This window comes from Haematobia irritans, chromosome 5 (assembly GCF_050003625.1).
Source record: "Haematobia irritans isolate KBUSLIRL chromosome 5, ASM5000362v1, whole genome shotgun sequence".
NCBI lineage: Eukaryota > Metazoa > Arthropoda > Insecta > Diptera > Muscidae > Haematobia > Haematobia irritans.
In genome coordinates, this window is record NC_134401.1 from 13,270,499 (window position 1) to 13,284,796 (window position 14,298).

The following is a 14,298-nucleotide window of genomic DNA, read 5'->3' on the forward strand; positions in this document are numbered from 1 at the left end:
CGCGTAAATCCATGATTCATCACCTGTCACGATTTAATAGACGCCCGATCGTATTTTTGGAGCAATTCATTCGACCAATCGACACTATTCTTTTTTGAGCGATTGAAAAATTTTGTGAGATCAAACGCGTACAACTTTTTTTTAACGGTCAAATGTTCATGCAATATTGAAGGTTTTCCGGTCACCCTAACACCTAACGTTGTCTCAATTTCACGATAGGTCAATTGACGGTAGCGCAAAATATCAATGGTTTCCGAAACAACAACTTCATGAAATTCGTCTTGGAGTGAACTACGACCCCGGTTGAACCACAACCAAGGTCGTCCGTTTCGAATGGCCATGGTCTGAGGCCTAAATGTTTTTTGCTGCCCAGGGCTACAATAGGGATAATATTTGACATTTATTTTGCTCCTTGGTAGATGAATAAGAACGGAAAATGGCCATCGGCCGTTACGAAGGCCCACACCATTACCATTGACGGAGCATGAGTTCTGTAGCTCAACCGAAAGTGTTTGGCAATTAAACCCGCTCATTCCGCGTGTTAACAAACTGCTCAATTTGGAATAGTGTCACATTGGATAAAGCAAAATTCAGAAACTGACCTCTTTCGTGGAAGCGAATTAACTTTTTGGCTCTTCCGGTCTTACATTTTTTTGTGAGTTCCTGTCCACAGGTGAATTTCAATTTTTATTTACAGTACAAAACTTTATTTCTATAGAAAATAAAATAAAATTTTGACAACATTTTCTATAGAAATAAAATTTTGACAAAATTTTCTATAAAAATAAAATTTTGACAACATTTTCTATAAAAATAAAATTTTGACAGAATTTCCTAAAAAAACGAATTTTGACAAAATTTTATAGAGAAATGAAGTTTTGACAAAATTTTCTATAGAAATAAAATTTGGACTAAAATTTCTAATGAACAAATATTAAAAAAAAAATTCTACAGAAACAATATTTTCTACAAAAATAAAATTTTGTGAGAATTTTCTATAGAAATACAATTTTGACAAATTTTCCTACAGAAATAAAATTTTGGCAAAGTTTTCTATAAAAATAAAATTTTAGCAAAATTTTTTATAGAAATAAAATTTTGGATAAATTTTCTATAGAAATAAAATTTTGGCAAGATTTTCTATACAAATAAAATTTTGGCAAAATTTTCTATAGAAATAAAATTTTGACAAAATTTTCTATAAAAACAAAATTTTGTGAAAATTTTCTATAGAAATACAATTTTGACAAATTTTCCTACAGAAATAAAATATTGGCAAAGTTTTCTATAAAATAAAATTTTAGCAAAATTTTCTATAGAAATCCAATTTTGGCAAAATTTTCTATAGAAATAAAATTTTGACAAAATTTCCAATAGAAATAAAATTTTCAAAAATTTCCTCTAAAAATTTTTATAAAAAAAAACTTGACAATTTTTTCGATAGAAGCAAAATTTTTACGAAATATTCTATAGAAATGAAATTTTGACAAAATTTTCTATGGAAATAAAAGCTTGAACAAAATCTTTTATAGAAATAAAATTTTGACGAAATTTTCTATAGAACTAAAATCTTTGAAAAATTTTATATAAAAGTAAAGGCTTTACAAAATTTTCTATAGAAATAAAATTTTGACAACAGTTTCTATAAAAATAAAATTTTGACAGAATTTCCTAACAAAATGAGATTTGACTAATGAAATGAAATTTTGACAAAATTTTCTATAGAAATAAAATTTTAACAAAATTTTCTATGGAAATCAAATTGTGACAAAATTTTCTATAGAAATAAAATTTGTACAAAAATTTCTAATGAACAAATATTTTAACAAAATTTTCTACAGAAACAATATTTTCTACAAAAATAAAATCTTGTGAAAATTCTCTATATAAGTACAATTTTGACAAATTTTTCTACAGAAATAAAATTTTGGCAAAATTTTCTAAAGAAATAAAATTTTGACAAAAAATAGGGAGCCACCATGCAATGGTTAGAATGCTCGCCTGGTATACACAAGGTCGATTCATGCTTCGACCGAACACCAAAAAATTTTCAGCTCAGCATTATCCCACCTCAGTAATGCTGGTGACATTTCTGAGGGTTTCAAAACTTCTCTAAGTGGTTCACTGCAATGTGGAACGCCGTTCGGACTCAGCTATAAAAAGGAGGTCCCTTGTCATTGAGCTTAACATGGAATCGGGCACCACTCAGTGATAAGAGAGAAGTTCACCAATGTGGTATCACAATGGACTGAATAGTTTAAGTGAGCCTGATACATCAGGCTGCCACCTAACCTAACCTAACCTTCTATAGAAATAAAATGTTGACAAAGTTTTCTATGGAAATTAAATTTTGACAAAAATTCCAATAGAAATAAAATTTTGAAAAATTTCCCATAAAAAAATTTATAAAAATACAATTTTGACAATATTTTCTATAGAAATAAAATTTTGACAAATTTTTCTATAGAAGTAAAATTTTTACAAAATATTCGATAGAATTTTGATAAAATTTTCTATAGATATAAAATCTTAACAAAATTTCCTAGGAAAAAAAATTTTGACAAAATTTTCTATAGAAACAAAATTTTGACAAAATTTTCTATGGAAATAAAATTTTCACTAAATTTTCTATGGAAATAAAATTTTGACTAAATTTCCTATAGAAATAAAATTTTGACAATATTTTCTATAAAAATTTTTATAGAAATAAAATTTTGACATTTTCCATAGAAATAGTATTTTAATAAAATTTTTTATAGAAATAAAATTTTAACAAATTTTTCTATAAGAGTAAAATTTTGAAATAAATTTTGTATAGAAATAAAATTTTGATAAAATTTTCTATAGAAATAAAATTTTGATAAAATTTTCTATAGAAATAAAATTTTGACAAAATTTTCTATAGAAATAAAATTTTTCAAAGGGCATAGCGTAGTGTTGCCAACACAGTGCAAAATTGACTATACTCTTCTACCTATGGTAGTAGTGTAAAAATGTTCCATTATGACACATTAACTGTGGACACTTCGTGAATATAATTGCCTTGTTTACTAAAAATAAATAACAATTTAAAGCATATTTAATACAGATGATTCGGGGATAACTCCCCTTTTTTAAAACAGGCTATCGCAATTAGCTGTCAATAATTAGCACTTGTAAATATGAGAATGATTGAAGATTACTGCAATAAACAAGTTCTAATGAGTAACTAGAGATGTAGATTCTTTATCTTAATTTAGACATGAATACAGTCGTAACCTTTTTTTTGTGATTCTAAACAATTCCCTATAAATTGCCAGTGTTTATGAGAAGACTATCACACAATCCGTTTGTGGTTACAACACGTTAAATTCAATTTTTATTATTTTTGTAAAATTGTTATTTGAATTTTAGAGGAATAGAGAGCGTTTGTGTATTTCCATATTTGCTGATTTATTATTCGTTGCGATTTAAAATGAAACCATTGTTGAAATTATTTATTTATTGTTCAATAATTGCTTTATTTAACTATGCCATTGTGGTTGATGCAGATCCTTCCAATGATGTTTTGATGGTAAGTTTTTAAAAAAAAACACTGCAATGGTTTTAACTTGCAATAGAGAGCGGGGACTAAATTGGATTTTCGTATTTATTTTGGTTTGTGCTTTTTTTATTTTAATTTTTATGGCCAAGAACCACCTAAGGATGCACCAGAGGATGTACCACAGGTAGGAGAGTGTGTAAATAAAAAATATAGTAATTTTTCTAACTATGTGTAGGACTGGGTATTTTGTTATTAAAACATTTTATAAGGGAAATGTTATACAATAACATAGTTTGAATTCTATGGAGAGACGAAAATTTTGCGTTTTGTGAATTTTTAAACTAGAACAGGGGGAATACCGCCTTTATAATCCACCTAAACCCAAGGACAAAACTCATTTAATGAGAAGCCTATGGACTTGTGGAGTGAAATTCCGTCTCAAAATTTCAAGTAGGAAATAATTTTTTCAAAATTGTATTTCTATAGAAAATTTTCTCAAAATTTTATTTCTATAGAAAAATTTTGTCAAAATTTTATTTCTATAGAAAATTTTATCAAAATTTTATTTCTATAGAAAATTTTGTCAAAGTTTCATTTTTATAAACAGGTTAAGCTTAACAAGCGGAACAAGAAACAAACTAATAAATAAACCTAGTTCGAATTTTTTATATAGATGAACAGATGGATCTATTTAAAAAAAATCGAACTAGGTTTTTTTACATGTTTGTTTCTGTGTTCCGGGTAAGCTAGGAAATGGATGAGCCTATTTATAGAAATAAAATTTTGAGAAAATTTTCTATAGAAATTAAATATTGACAAAATTTTCTATAGAAATAAAATTTTGCAAAATTTTCTAGAGAAATAAAATTTGGCAAAATTTTCTATAGAAATAAAATTTTGAACAATTTTTTATAGCAATAAAATTTTGAGAAATTTTTCTATAGAAATAAAATTTTTAAAAAATTTTCTATAGAAATAAAATTTTGACAAAATTTTCTATATAAATAAAATTTTGACAAAATTTTCTATCAAAATAAAATGTTGGCAAAATTTTCATTGAAATAAAATTTTGACAAAATTTTCTATAGGAATAAAATTGTGGCAAACAGAAATAAAATTTTGGCAAATTTTCTACAGAATTAAAATTTTGATAAAATATTATATTTAAATAAAATTTTGACGAAATTTTCTATAGAAATAAAACTTTGACAAAATTTTCTATAGAAATAAAATGTTGACAAAATTTTCTATAGAAATAAAATTTTGACTAAATTTTCAATAGAAATAAAATTTTGACACAGTTTTATATAGAAATAAAATTTTGACAAAATTTTCTATAGAAATAAAAATTTGACAATATTTTCTATAGAAATAAAATTTTGTCAATATTTTCTATAGAAATAAAATTTTACAAAATTTTCTATAGAAATAAAATTTTGACAAAATTTTCTATAGAAATAAAATTGTGACAAATTTTTCTATAGAAATAAAATTTCGACAAAATTTTATACAGAAATAAAATTTTGACAACATTTTCTATAGAAATAAAATTTTGACAAAATTTTTTACAGAAATAAAATTTTGACAAAATTTTCTATAGAAATAAAATTTTGACAATATTTTCTATAGAAATAAAATTTTGACAACATTTTCTATAGAACTAAAATGTTGACAAAGTTTTGTATAAAATTGTGACAAAATTTTCTATAGAAATAAAATTTTGAGAAAATTTTCTAAAGAAATAAAAATTTGAAAAAATTTTCTATAAAAATTATGTTTTGAACAATTTTCTATAGAAATAAAATTTTGACAAAATTTTCTATAGAAATAAAATTTTGACAAAATTTTCTATAGAAATAAAATTGTGACACAATTTTCTATAGAAATAAAATTTTGAGTATATTTTCTATAGAAATAAAATTTTGACAAAATTTTCTATAGAAATAAAATTGTGACACAATTTTCTATAGAAATAAAATGTTGACAAAATTTTCTATAGAAATAAAATTTTGACAACATTTTCTATAGAATTAAAATGTTGACAAAATTTTGTATAAAATTGTGACAAAATTTTCTATAGAAATAAAATTTTGAGAAAATTTTCTAAAGAAATAAAATTTTGAAAAAATTTTCTATAAAAATTATGTTTTGAACAATTTTCTATAGAAATAGAATTTTGACAAAATTTTCTATAGAAATAAAATTTTGAGTATATTTTCTATAGAAATAAAATTTTGAGTATATTTTCTATAGAAATAAAATTTTGACAAAATTTTCTATAGAAATAAAATTGTGACACAATTTTCTATAGAAATAAAAATTTGAGTAAATTTTCTATAGAAATAAAATTTTGAACAATTTTCTATAGAAATAAAATTTTGAAAAATTTTTTATAGAAATAAAATTTTCACAAAATTTTCTATTGAAATAAAATTTTGACAAAATTTTCTATAGAAATAAAATTTTGACAAAATTTTCTATAGAAATGAAATTTTGACAAAATTTTCTATAGAAATAAAATTGTGACAAAATTTTCTATAGAAATAAAATTTTGGCAAATTTTCTATAGAAATAAAATTTTTATAAAATATTCTATTTAAATAAAATTTTGACAACATTTTCTATGGAAATAAAATTTTGACAAAATTTTCTATTGAAATAAAAATTTGATAAAATTTTCTATAGAAATAAAATTTTGACAAATTTTTCTATTGAAATAAAATTTTGACAAAATTTTCTATTGAAATAAAATTTTGACAAAATTTTCTATTGAAATAAAATTTTGCCAAAATTTTCTATAGAAATAAAATTTTGACAAAACATTCTATAGATATAAAATTTTGACAAAATTTTCTATAAAAATAAAATTTTGAACAATTTTCTATAGAAATAAAAATTTTGAGTAAATTTTCTATAGAAATAAAAATTTTGAGTAAATTTTCTATAGAAATAAAATTTTGCAAAAATTTTCTATAGAAATAAAATTTTGCAAAAATTTTCTATAGAAATAAAATTTTGCAAAAATTTTCTATAGAAATAAGAGTTTGGCAACTTTTCTATAGAAATAAAATTTTGACAAAATTTTTTATAGAAATAAAATTGTGACAAAATTTTCTATAGAACTAAAATTTTCTATAGAAATAAAACTTTGACAAAATTTTCTATAAAAATAAAATTGTGACAAAATTTTCTATAGAAATAAAATTTTGACAAAATTTTCTATAGAAATAAAATTTTGACAAAATTTTCTATCGAAATTAAATTTTGACAAAATTTATTTCCTTCTTGAAATTTTTAACATACGTTTAGGAGGATCAAGTGGCGAAAATAGGGTCTCCACTTTTTGATATTTTTGAACTTTGGAAGAAAATTTTTCAATTTACTTCGCATATAGACAAAGACTCGTTAATTTATTTTTTCACTATTTGGTCGGGGAATGGATCTGCCCATTGACATTCTTTTTTTAAGTACAGAGGAAAACCTAAACTTTTCCAAGTTGCTTGAAATTTACAGAGGACGTGGAGAGGTGAATATGGTGTGCCTGATTTTTTGACATTTGGATGTGGAGAAGGACCTCCTCCTTGCTCAACATTTCGAAATTTGAAAAAACGGTCCTCGATTTTCTGTGAATTTGCAGGGTAGATTGGAAACCCTCCTTTGGAATTGTGAATATGCTAAACTTCTTCGATTTACTTGGAATTTATAGGGAACGTAAGGAAGGAACGTAAGGAAGGTTAATGTAGGATATATGATATTTCGATATCTGATTGGGCAGGAGCAACTGATCCTTGCCCGACCTTTTTTTTTAAATTTGAAATTTTTTTGGGTTTTCTTTGGAAATTTGAAGAGAAAGTAGATGATGCTCTCAAAATACACAACTTTTTTGATATTTATGAGGGAGGCTTTTTCAAGTAAACTTAAAGTTACAAGAAATTGACAGGCAACATAGACGGTGGTACGTTTTTCTGTATATGTCCGAGAAAGGTAAATTCCCCGTGTCTGACATTAAAAAAAAAAAAAAATAAAAAACTATTATGATACATTTTTTAAGATTTTTTTTTTTAATATTTAATATTTTCCTTGATTTAGTTAACATGAAATATAAAGTTTTCCTTAGAAATTTGATATTTTTTTAACAAATTATGTCTTAGGCTATGGTCACACTAGGCAAATATTTGACCAAAATGAGTATCAAACATTTTTCCACAACGATTTTCCAACTATCTTGATACGGTTTTTTGAAAATAACCCTACCATGATAGTATATATCAAATATGAGTTCAAAATGTTTGCTGGTTTAACTGTGGCGACAGATTCTTTTTCGAATTCTGTCAAATATTTGCCCAGTGTGACCATAGCATTAGTTTTAATATCTAAGGAAGGCTCAAATTATATTATATTATTTTATTTATTTTTATGTTATTTTATTTGATTATATTTTATTTTATTATATTTAATTTTATTTTATTTATTTAATGTTTTTCTTATATTTAGTATTATTCATTATTGCATTAACGAATATTTTCCTTTATTTACAGAACCCTCCAGCATTTAGAGTAAGTTTTTTCAATAATTTCCTCAATGTTCTTAAAATGTATTTAAAAATAATGTTCGGTAATCAATAGGCTCGTCGATCGGTAGTCTCCAAGCAGAATATGGACCAAGCAGATCCACCACAGGTAAATATTACCGATGCAAATTTTAACGACTCAGAATCATTTTTCTGTATGATCTGAATTTAGCTGAACGTCTGTCCGTCTATACGTCGGTGTGCCCGTCTTAGGTATACAAAGTTCAAATATTGATTTTCTGAAAAGTGTATATAGTCCCACAAATCTATGAGAAATTCTGAGACAATCTTGCCATGTACGTTCGTTTGTTTGTACAATTCTGGGCAGACAGATTTTTGTCAGCAGACCTTAGAAATTCCAACAGGACTTCATTGCTCTCTGTACGAGATAAATAAATGTAGGTCTTTACAGGGTGACTGATTACATATCAGTCACCCTGTTTAACTAGCTGACCGTCCATACATTTGTCCATTTAATTCCTATCATTATGCTCTTAGTCGATTTAGACCGGATTGTCCGTCCGTCCATCTCTTCATCTATTTATTCATTTATAAGATATATGAAGCATTTGATAGGCCAGTTCATCTCTGTATTACTTGTAATCGAACATTATCTCATTTATTTAATTTTGTTTAATATTTTATATTTTTTATATCATATTAAAAATATTTTCCTTTTCTTTACAGGACCCTCCAGCATTTCGAGTAAGTTTTTTTTTCTAAATTTTTCCTTATATATTTTTTAAATATTTATTTATATATCCTTCCTTATCCAATAGGCTAGACGATCGGCAACCTTGGAACAGAATGTAGAGCCTGAAAATATGCGTCAGGAGCCGCCTCAGGTAATAGTTTGTTAAAAGTATTGTCACATTTTAATATCTTTCCCCTTATACCAAATTTTTAAATTTTAAGACCCAAGACAAAATTTTTTCATAAATATTTTTTTACCAAATTTTCAATATTCTTTGATAAAATATTTTGCGCCATTACATATTTCATTTAGAAATAAGAGTATTTACTTAACAAATGTATCATCCGTATGCATAGCCTCCATATATAAATAACTCAATTACAAAAAAAAATATTAAATTATTTATGAATTTTCTATATATTTCAGGAACCTCCTCAGGCATTAAGGGTAAATATATCTGCCCCTAATATTTTGCATTTTTATATTAAAAGTTTTCTTCTCATTTTTTTAGCAAAAGCGTCAAATGCCTTCTCCTGATGGTGTGCCACCACCACCAATGCCACCACTGTAAAGTGATGCATAAGTAAGCGATGCAGAATAGTAAGAGCAACTAAAAAGTTTATGTTATGTTAATGATTTCGTTTGTCAAAGGGGTACCGTGTGACTTTTAAAATAAATTAAAATACTTCACAGGCATTTCAAATTATGGTGTTCTTTACTGAAACAAATATATGTAGCCGTAAGTTTGGCAAGGAAGAATTTTATGTACCCTCCACCATGGATTGCGTAGAAACTTCTACGAAAGACTGTCATCCATAATCGAATTTTCTATAGAAATAAAATTTTGACAAAATCTTTGTATAGAAATAAAGTTTTGGCAAAATTTTCTATAGAAATAAAATTTCACAAAATTTTCTTTAGAAATAAAATTTTGACAAAATTTTCTCTAGAAATTAAATGTTGACAAAATTTTCTATAGAAATAAAATTTTGACAAAATTTTTGTATAGAAATTAAATTTTGAAAAAAATTTTGTATAGAAATAAAACTTTGCCAACATTTTCTATAGAAATTAAATTTTGACAAAATTTTCTATAGAAATAACAATTTGACAAAATGTTCTTTAGAAATAAAAATTTGACAAAATTTTTGTATAAATTTTCTTTAGAAATAAAATTTTGACAAAATTTTCTATAAAAATAAAATTTTGACAAATTTTTCTAAAAAATAAAATTTTGACAAAATTTTTTTATAGAAATAGAAATTTGACAAAATTTTCTGTAGAAATAAAATTGTGACAAAATTTTCTATAGAAATAAAATTTTGACAAAATTTTCTATAGAAATAAAAGTTTTTATAAAATTTTCTATAGAAGTAAAATTTTAACAAAATTTTCTATAGGAATAAAATGTTTACAAAATTTTCAATTGAAATAAAATTTTTACAAAATTTTCTATTGAAATAGAATTTTTACAAAATTTTCTAGTGAAATAAAATTTTTACAAATTTTTTATAGAAAGAAAATTTCTACAAAATTTTAGATAGAAATAAAATTTTGACAAAATTTTCTATAGAAATAAAATTTTCACAAAATTTTCTATAGAAATAAAACTTCGGCAAAATTTTCTATAGAAATTGAATTTTGACAAAATTTTTTAAAGAAATAACATTTTGACAAAATTTTCTTTAGAAATAAAATTTTGACAAAATTTTCTCTAGAAATAAAATTTTGACAAAATTGTATACAGAAATAAAATTTTGACAAAATTTTTTTTATAGAAATAAAATTTTGACAACATTTCTATAGAATTAACATTTTGACAAAATTTTCTTATAAAATAAAATTTTGACAAAATTTTCTATAGAAATAAAATTTTGACAACATTTTTTTATAGAAATAAAAATTTGACAAAATTTTTGTATAGAAATAGAATTTTGACAAAATTTTCTATAGAAATAAAATTGTGACAAAATGTTCTATAGAAATAAAATGTTGACAAAGGTTTCTATAGAAATAAAATTTTGATAAAATTTTTGTATAACAAGTATATACGGCCGTAAGTTCGGCCAGGCCGAATCTTATGTACCCTCCACCATGGATTGCGTAGGAACTTCTACTAAAGGCTGTCATCCACAATCGAATTACTTGGGTTGCGATAACACTTGCCGGTGGCAAGGTATCGTAAAACTTTTTAACACTGTCTTCTAAATTGTAAGTTAGTCCATAAGGGGTATATATTAAACAAAGAAAAAGGCCGATTAAATACGTATATAATTCAGTTTGACAAAATTTTCTATAGAAATAAAATTTTGACAAAATTTTCTATAGAAATAAAAACTTGACAAAATTTTCTATAGAAATAAAATGTTGACAAAATTTTCTATGGAAGTAAAATGTTGACAAAATTTTCTATAGCAATAAAATTTTGACAAAATTTTCTATAAAAATAAAATGTTGACAAAATTTTCTATAGAAATAAAATGTTGACAAAATGTTCTATAGAAATAAAATGTTGACAAAATTGTCTATAGAAATAAAATGTTGACAAAATTTTCTACAGAAATAAATTTTTTACAAAATTTTCTATAGAAATAAAATTTTGACAAAATTTTCTATGGAAATAAAATGTTGACAAACATTGCTATAGAAATAAACTTTTTACAAAACTTTCTATAGAAATGAAATTTTGACAAAACTTTCTATAGTAATAAAATTTGACAATTTTTACATGGCTGTTAGAGGCCATATACTAACGAAATGTACCAAATTTCAACCGCATCGGATGACTTTTGCTCCTTTTGGTCAAATCTGGGGGTCGGTTTATATGGGAGCTATGTATAATTATGGACCGATATGGACCAATTTTTGCATGGTTGTTAGAGACCATATACTAACACCACGTACTAAATTTCAATTGGATCGGATGAATTTTGCCCCTCCAAGAGGCTCCGGAGGTCAAATCTGGGGATCGGTTTATATGGGAGCTATATATATTTATGGACCGATATGGACCAATTTTGGCACGGTTGTTAGAGACCGTATACTTAGACCACGTACCAAATTTCAACCGGATCGGATGAATTTTGCTGCTCCGGAAGGCTCCGCAAGCCAAATTTGGGAATCGGTTTATATGGGGGCTATACGTAAACGTGGGCCGATATGGCCCATTTTCAATACCATCCGACCTACATCAATAACAACTACTTGTGCCAAGTTTCAAGTCGATAGCTAGTTTCGTTCGGAAGTTAGCGTGATTTCCACAGACGGACGGACAGCCGGACAGACGGACGGACGGACGGACATGCTTAGATCGACTCAGAATGTCACCACGACCCAGAATATATATACTTTATGGGGTCTTAGAGCAATATTTCGATGTGTTACAAACGGAATGACAAAGTTAATATACCCCCATCCTATGGTGGAGGGTATAAAAATAAAATTTTGAAAAAATTTGCTATAGAAATAAAATTTTGACATTTTCTATAGAAATAAAATTTTGACAAAATTTGTATGGAAATAAAATTTTGACAAAATTTCTATAGAAATAAAATTTTTACAAATTTTTCTATAGAAATAAAATTTTTACAAAATTGTCTATAGAAATAAAATTTTTACAAATTTTTCTATAGAAATAAAATTTTTACAAAATTTTCTATAGAAATAAAATTTTTACAAATTTTTCTATAGAAATAACAATTTTACAAAATTTTCTATAGAAATAAAATTTTTACAAAATTTTCTATTGAAATAAAATTCTTACAAAATTGTCTATAGAAATAAAATTTTTACAAATTTTTCTATAGAAATAAAATGTTTACAAAATTTTCTATATAAGTAAAATTATGGCAAAATTTTCTATAGTAATAAAATTTTGACATAATTTTATCTAAGAATACAATTTTGACAACATTTTCTATAGAAATAAAAATTTGGCAAAATTTTCTATAGAAAAAAATTGCACAAAATTTTGACAAAACTTTTTTATATAGAAATAAACTGTTGAAATAATTTTCTCTCTAATTTTCACAAAAAAATTTTCTGGCTCGAGAGGCAGCCATGATTATGAACTTATATGCACCAATTTATGTGTGACTAGGGACCGTCTATATATAACCATAGACCGATATGGACCAAAAATATTCTCCTCAAAATTCAATCAAATTAATTTGTGAAGATTTTCTATAATTTCATAACCTATCATACAAATTCAGCCACAAGCATCGCAGTAAAAAAAAAATCTCCTGAAAATTTATTTAAATTACTTTGTGTAAATTTTCTTTTTGATATTTTAATTTAATTTGCCCTATGGAAATTTACTTTACAATCTCTGACATATGCATTTTTTTCTACTCCCGTATTGTCTATCAATTTCCGTAAATTTATTTCAACACTTTAGAAAACCACATTGTGGTGACGCCAAAATATCTCGCCAAAATATGCTCAAATGATTTCCAAAACTTCCATTTCCGCCATTTGACAAATGCAGTGTAGTCAAGGATATCACTTGCATTTGAAATCACTTTAAGTGGCACATTTTTGTCATAGAGCTTTTAGCGTCAAACACAAACATAGTCACATATGATGTTAAAAAGACACACAGAATATATGCTACTTAAACACAAATTCGAAGAATATTTAATCAATGAAATGAAAACTTTGGTATTTTTTTGGAAGAATTCTAAATTTCCTGAAACAATGTATAGAGAAATTGGAGGAGAATTCAAGTATTGCAAAAAAAAATGGTAATTCAATGGAATTTTTTTTAATCTCATCCTGATGTTACAATCATCTTTTGCATTAAAAATTACCATAATATTTTATAAGTTATCAGGGAATTATGGTTCTGAACGCACCACCACAAAATGGAGGGTGCAATAGCTCTGTTGTTCTGTTTGTAAAGTATAGAAATATTGATATGGGAGCCAATAAAGTATATGTAGGTTTCATCGTGGTGAATTGCTCAGTCGATTTTTCCATATACAGGTCCGTCATCCGTCAGTCTATCCGTCGATGAGTCCGTCTTTGGGGATACAAAAGTCAAATCTGGACTTTCCGAAAAGTGTATATGTTCCCACAAAGTGTATACATTCTCGATCTTGGTGACCTCCTGAGTCAATATTTCCATATACGTTCACCTGTCCGTTCATCTCAGTGTCCTTTCCTTCATCTATCCGATCGTGGGTCTGTCATTGATGTAGAACATTTTGTCAAACTTGTATTTCTATAGGAAATTTTGTCAACATTTTACTTCTATAAAAAATTTGTCAAAATTTTATTTCTATGGAAAATTTTGTCAAAATTTTATTTCTGTAGAAAATTTTATCAAAATTTTAATTCTATAGAAAATTTTGTCAAAATGTTATTTCTATAGAAAATTTTGTCAAAATTTTTTTTCTATAGAAAATTTTGTCAAAATTTCATTTCTATAGAAAATTTTGTCAAAATTGTATTTCTAAAGAATTTTTTTTTCAATATTTTATTTCTATAAAAAATTTTGTCAATACTTCT

At 25.2% G+C, this 14,298-nt stretch overlaps 1 protein-coding gene across 2 annotated transcripts; it reads left to right on the forward strand.

Moving 5' to 3' along the window:
- The first annotated feature begins 3,307 nt into the window (after positions 1 to 3,307).
- Positions 3,308 to 9,490, forward strand: LOC142241077 (uncharacterized). 2 transcript variants are annotated; one of them, XM_075312810.1, is made up of 8 exons: positions 3,308 to 3,553; positions 3,666 to 3,707; positions 8,062 to 8,079; positions 8,149 to 8,202; positions 8,781 to 8,798; positions 8,873 to 8,938; positions 9,214 to 9,234; positions 9,299 to 9,490. In XM_075312810.1, exons 1-8 carry the CDS (start codon positions 3,455 to 3,457, stop codon positions 9,356 to 9,358), a joined length of 378 nt encoding a protein of 125 aa, XP_075168925.1. In that variant the 5' UTR covers positions 3,308 to 3,454; the 3' UTR covers positions 9,359 to 9,490. The 2 variants fall into 2 exon arrangements, with proteins under 2 accessions (XP_075168925.1, XP_075168926.1); XM_075312811.1 differs by lacking the exon at positions 3,666 to 3,707.
- Positions 9,491 to 14,298: the final 4,808 nt, after the last annotated feature.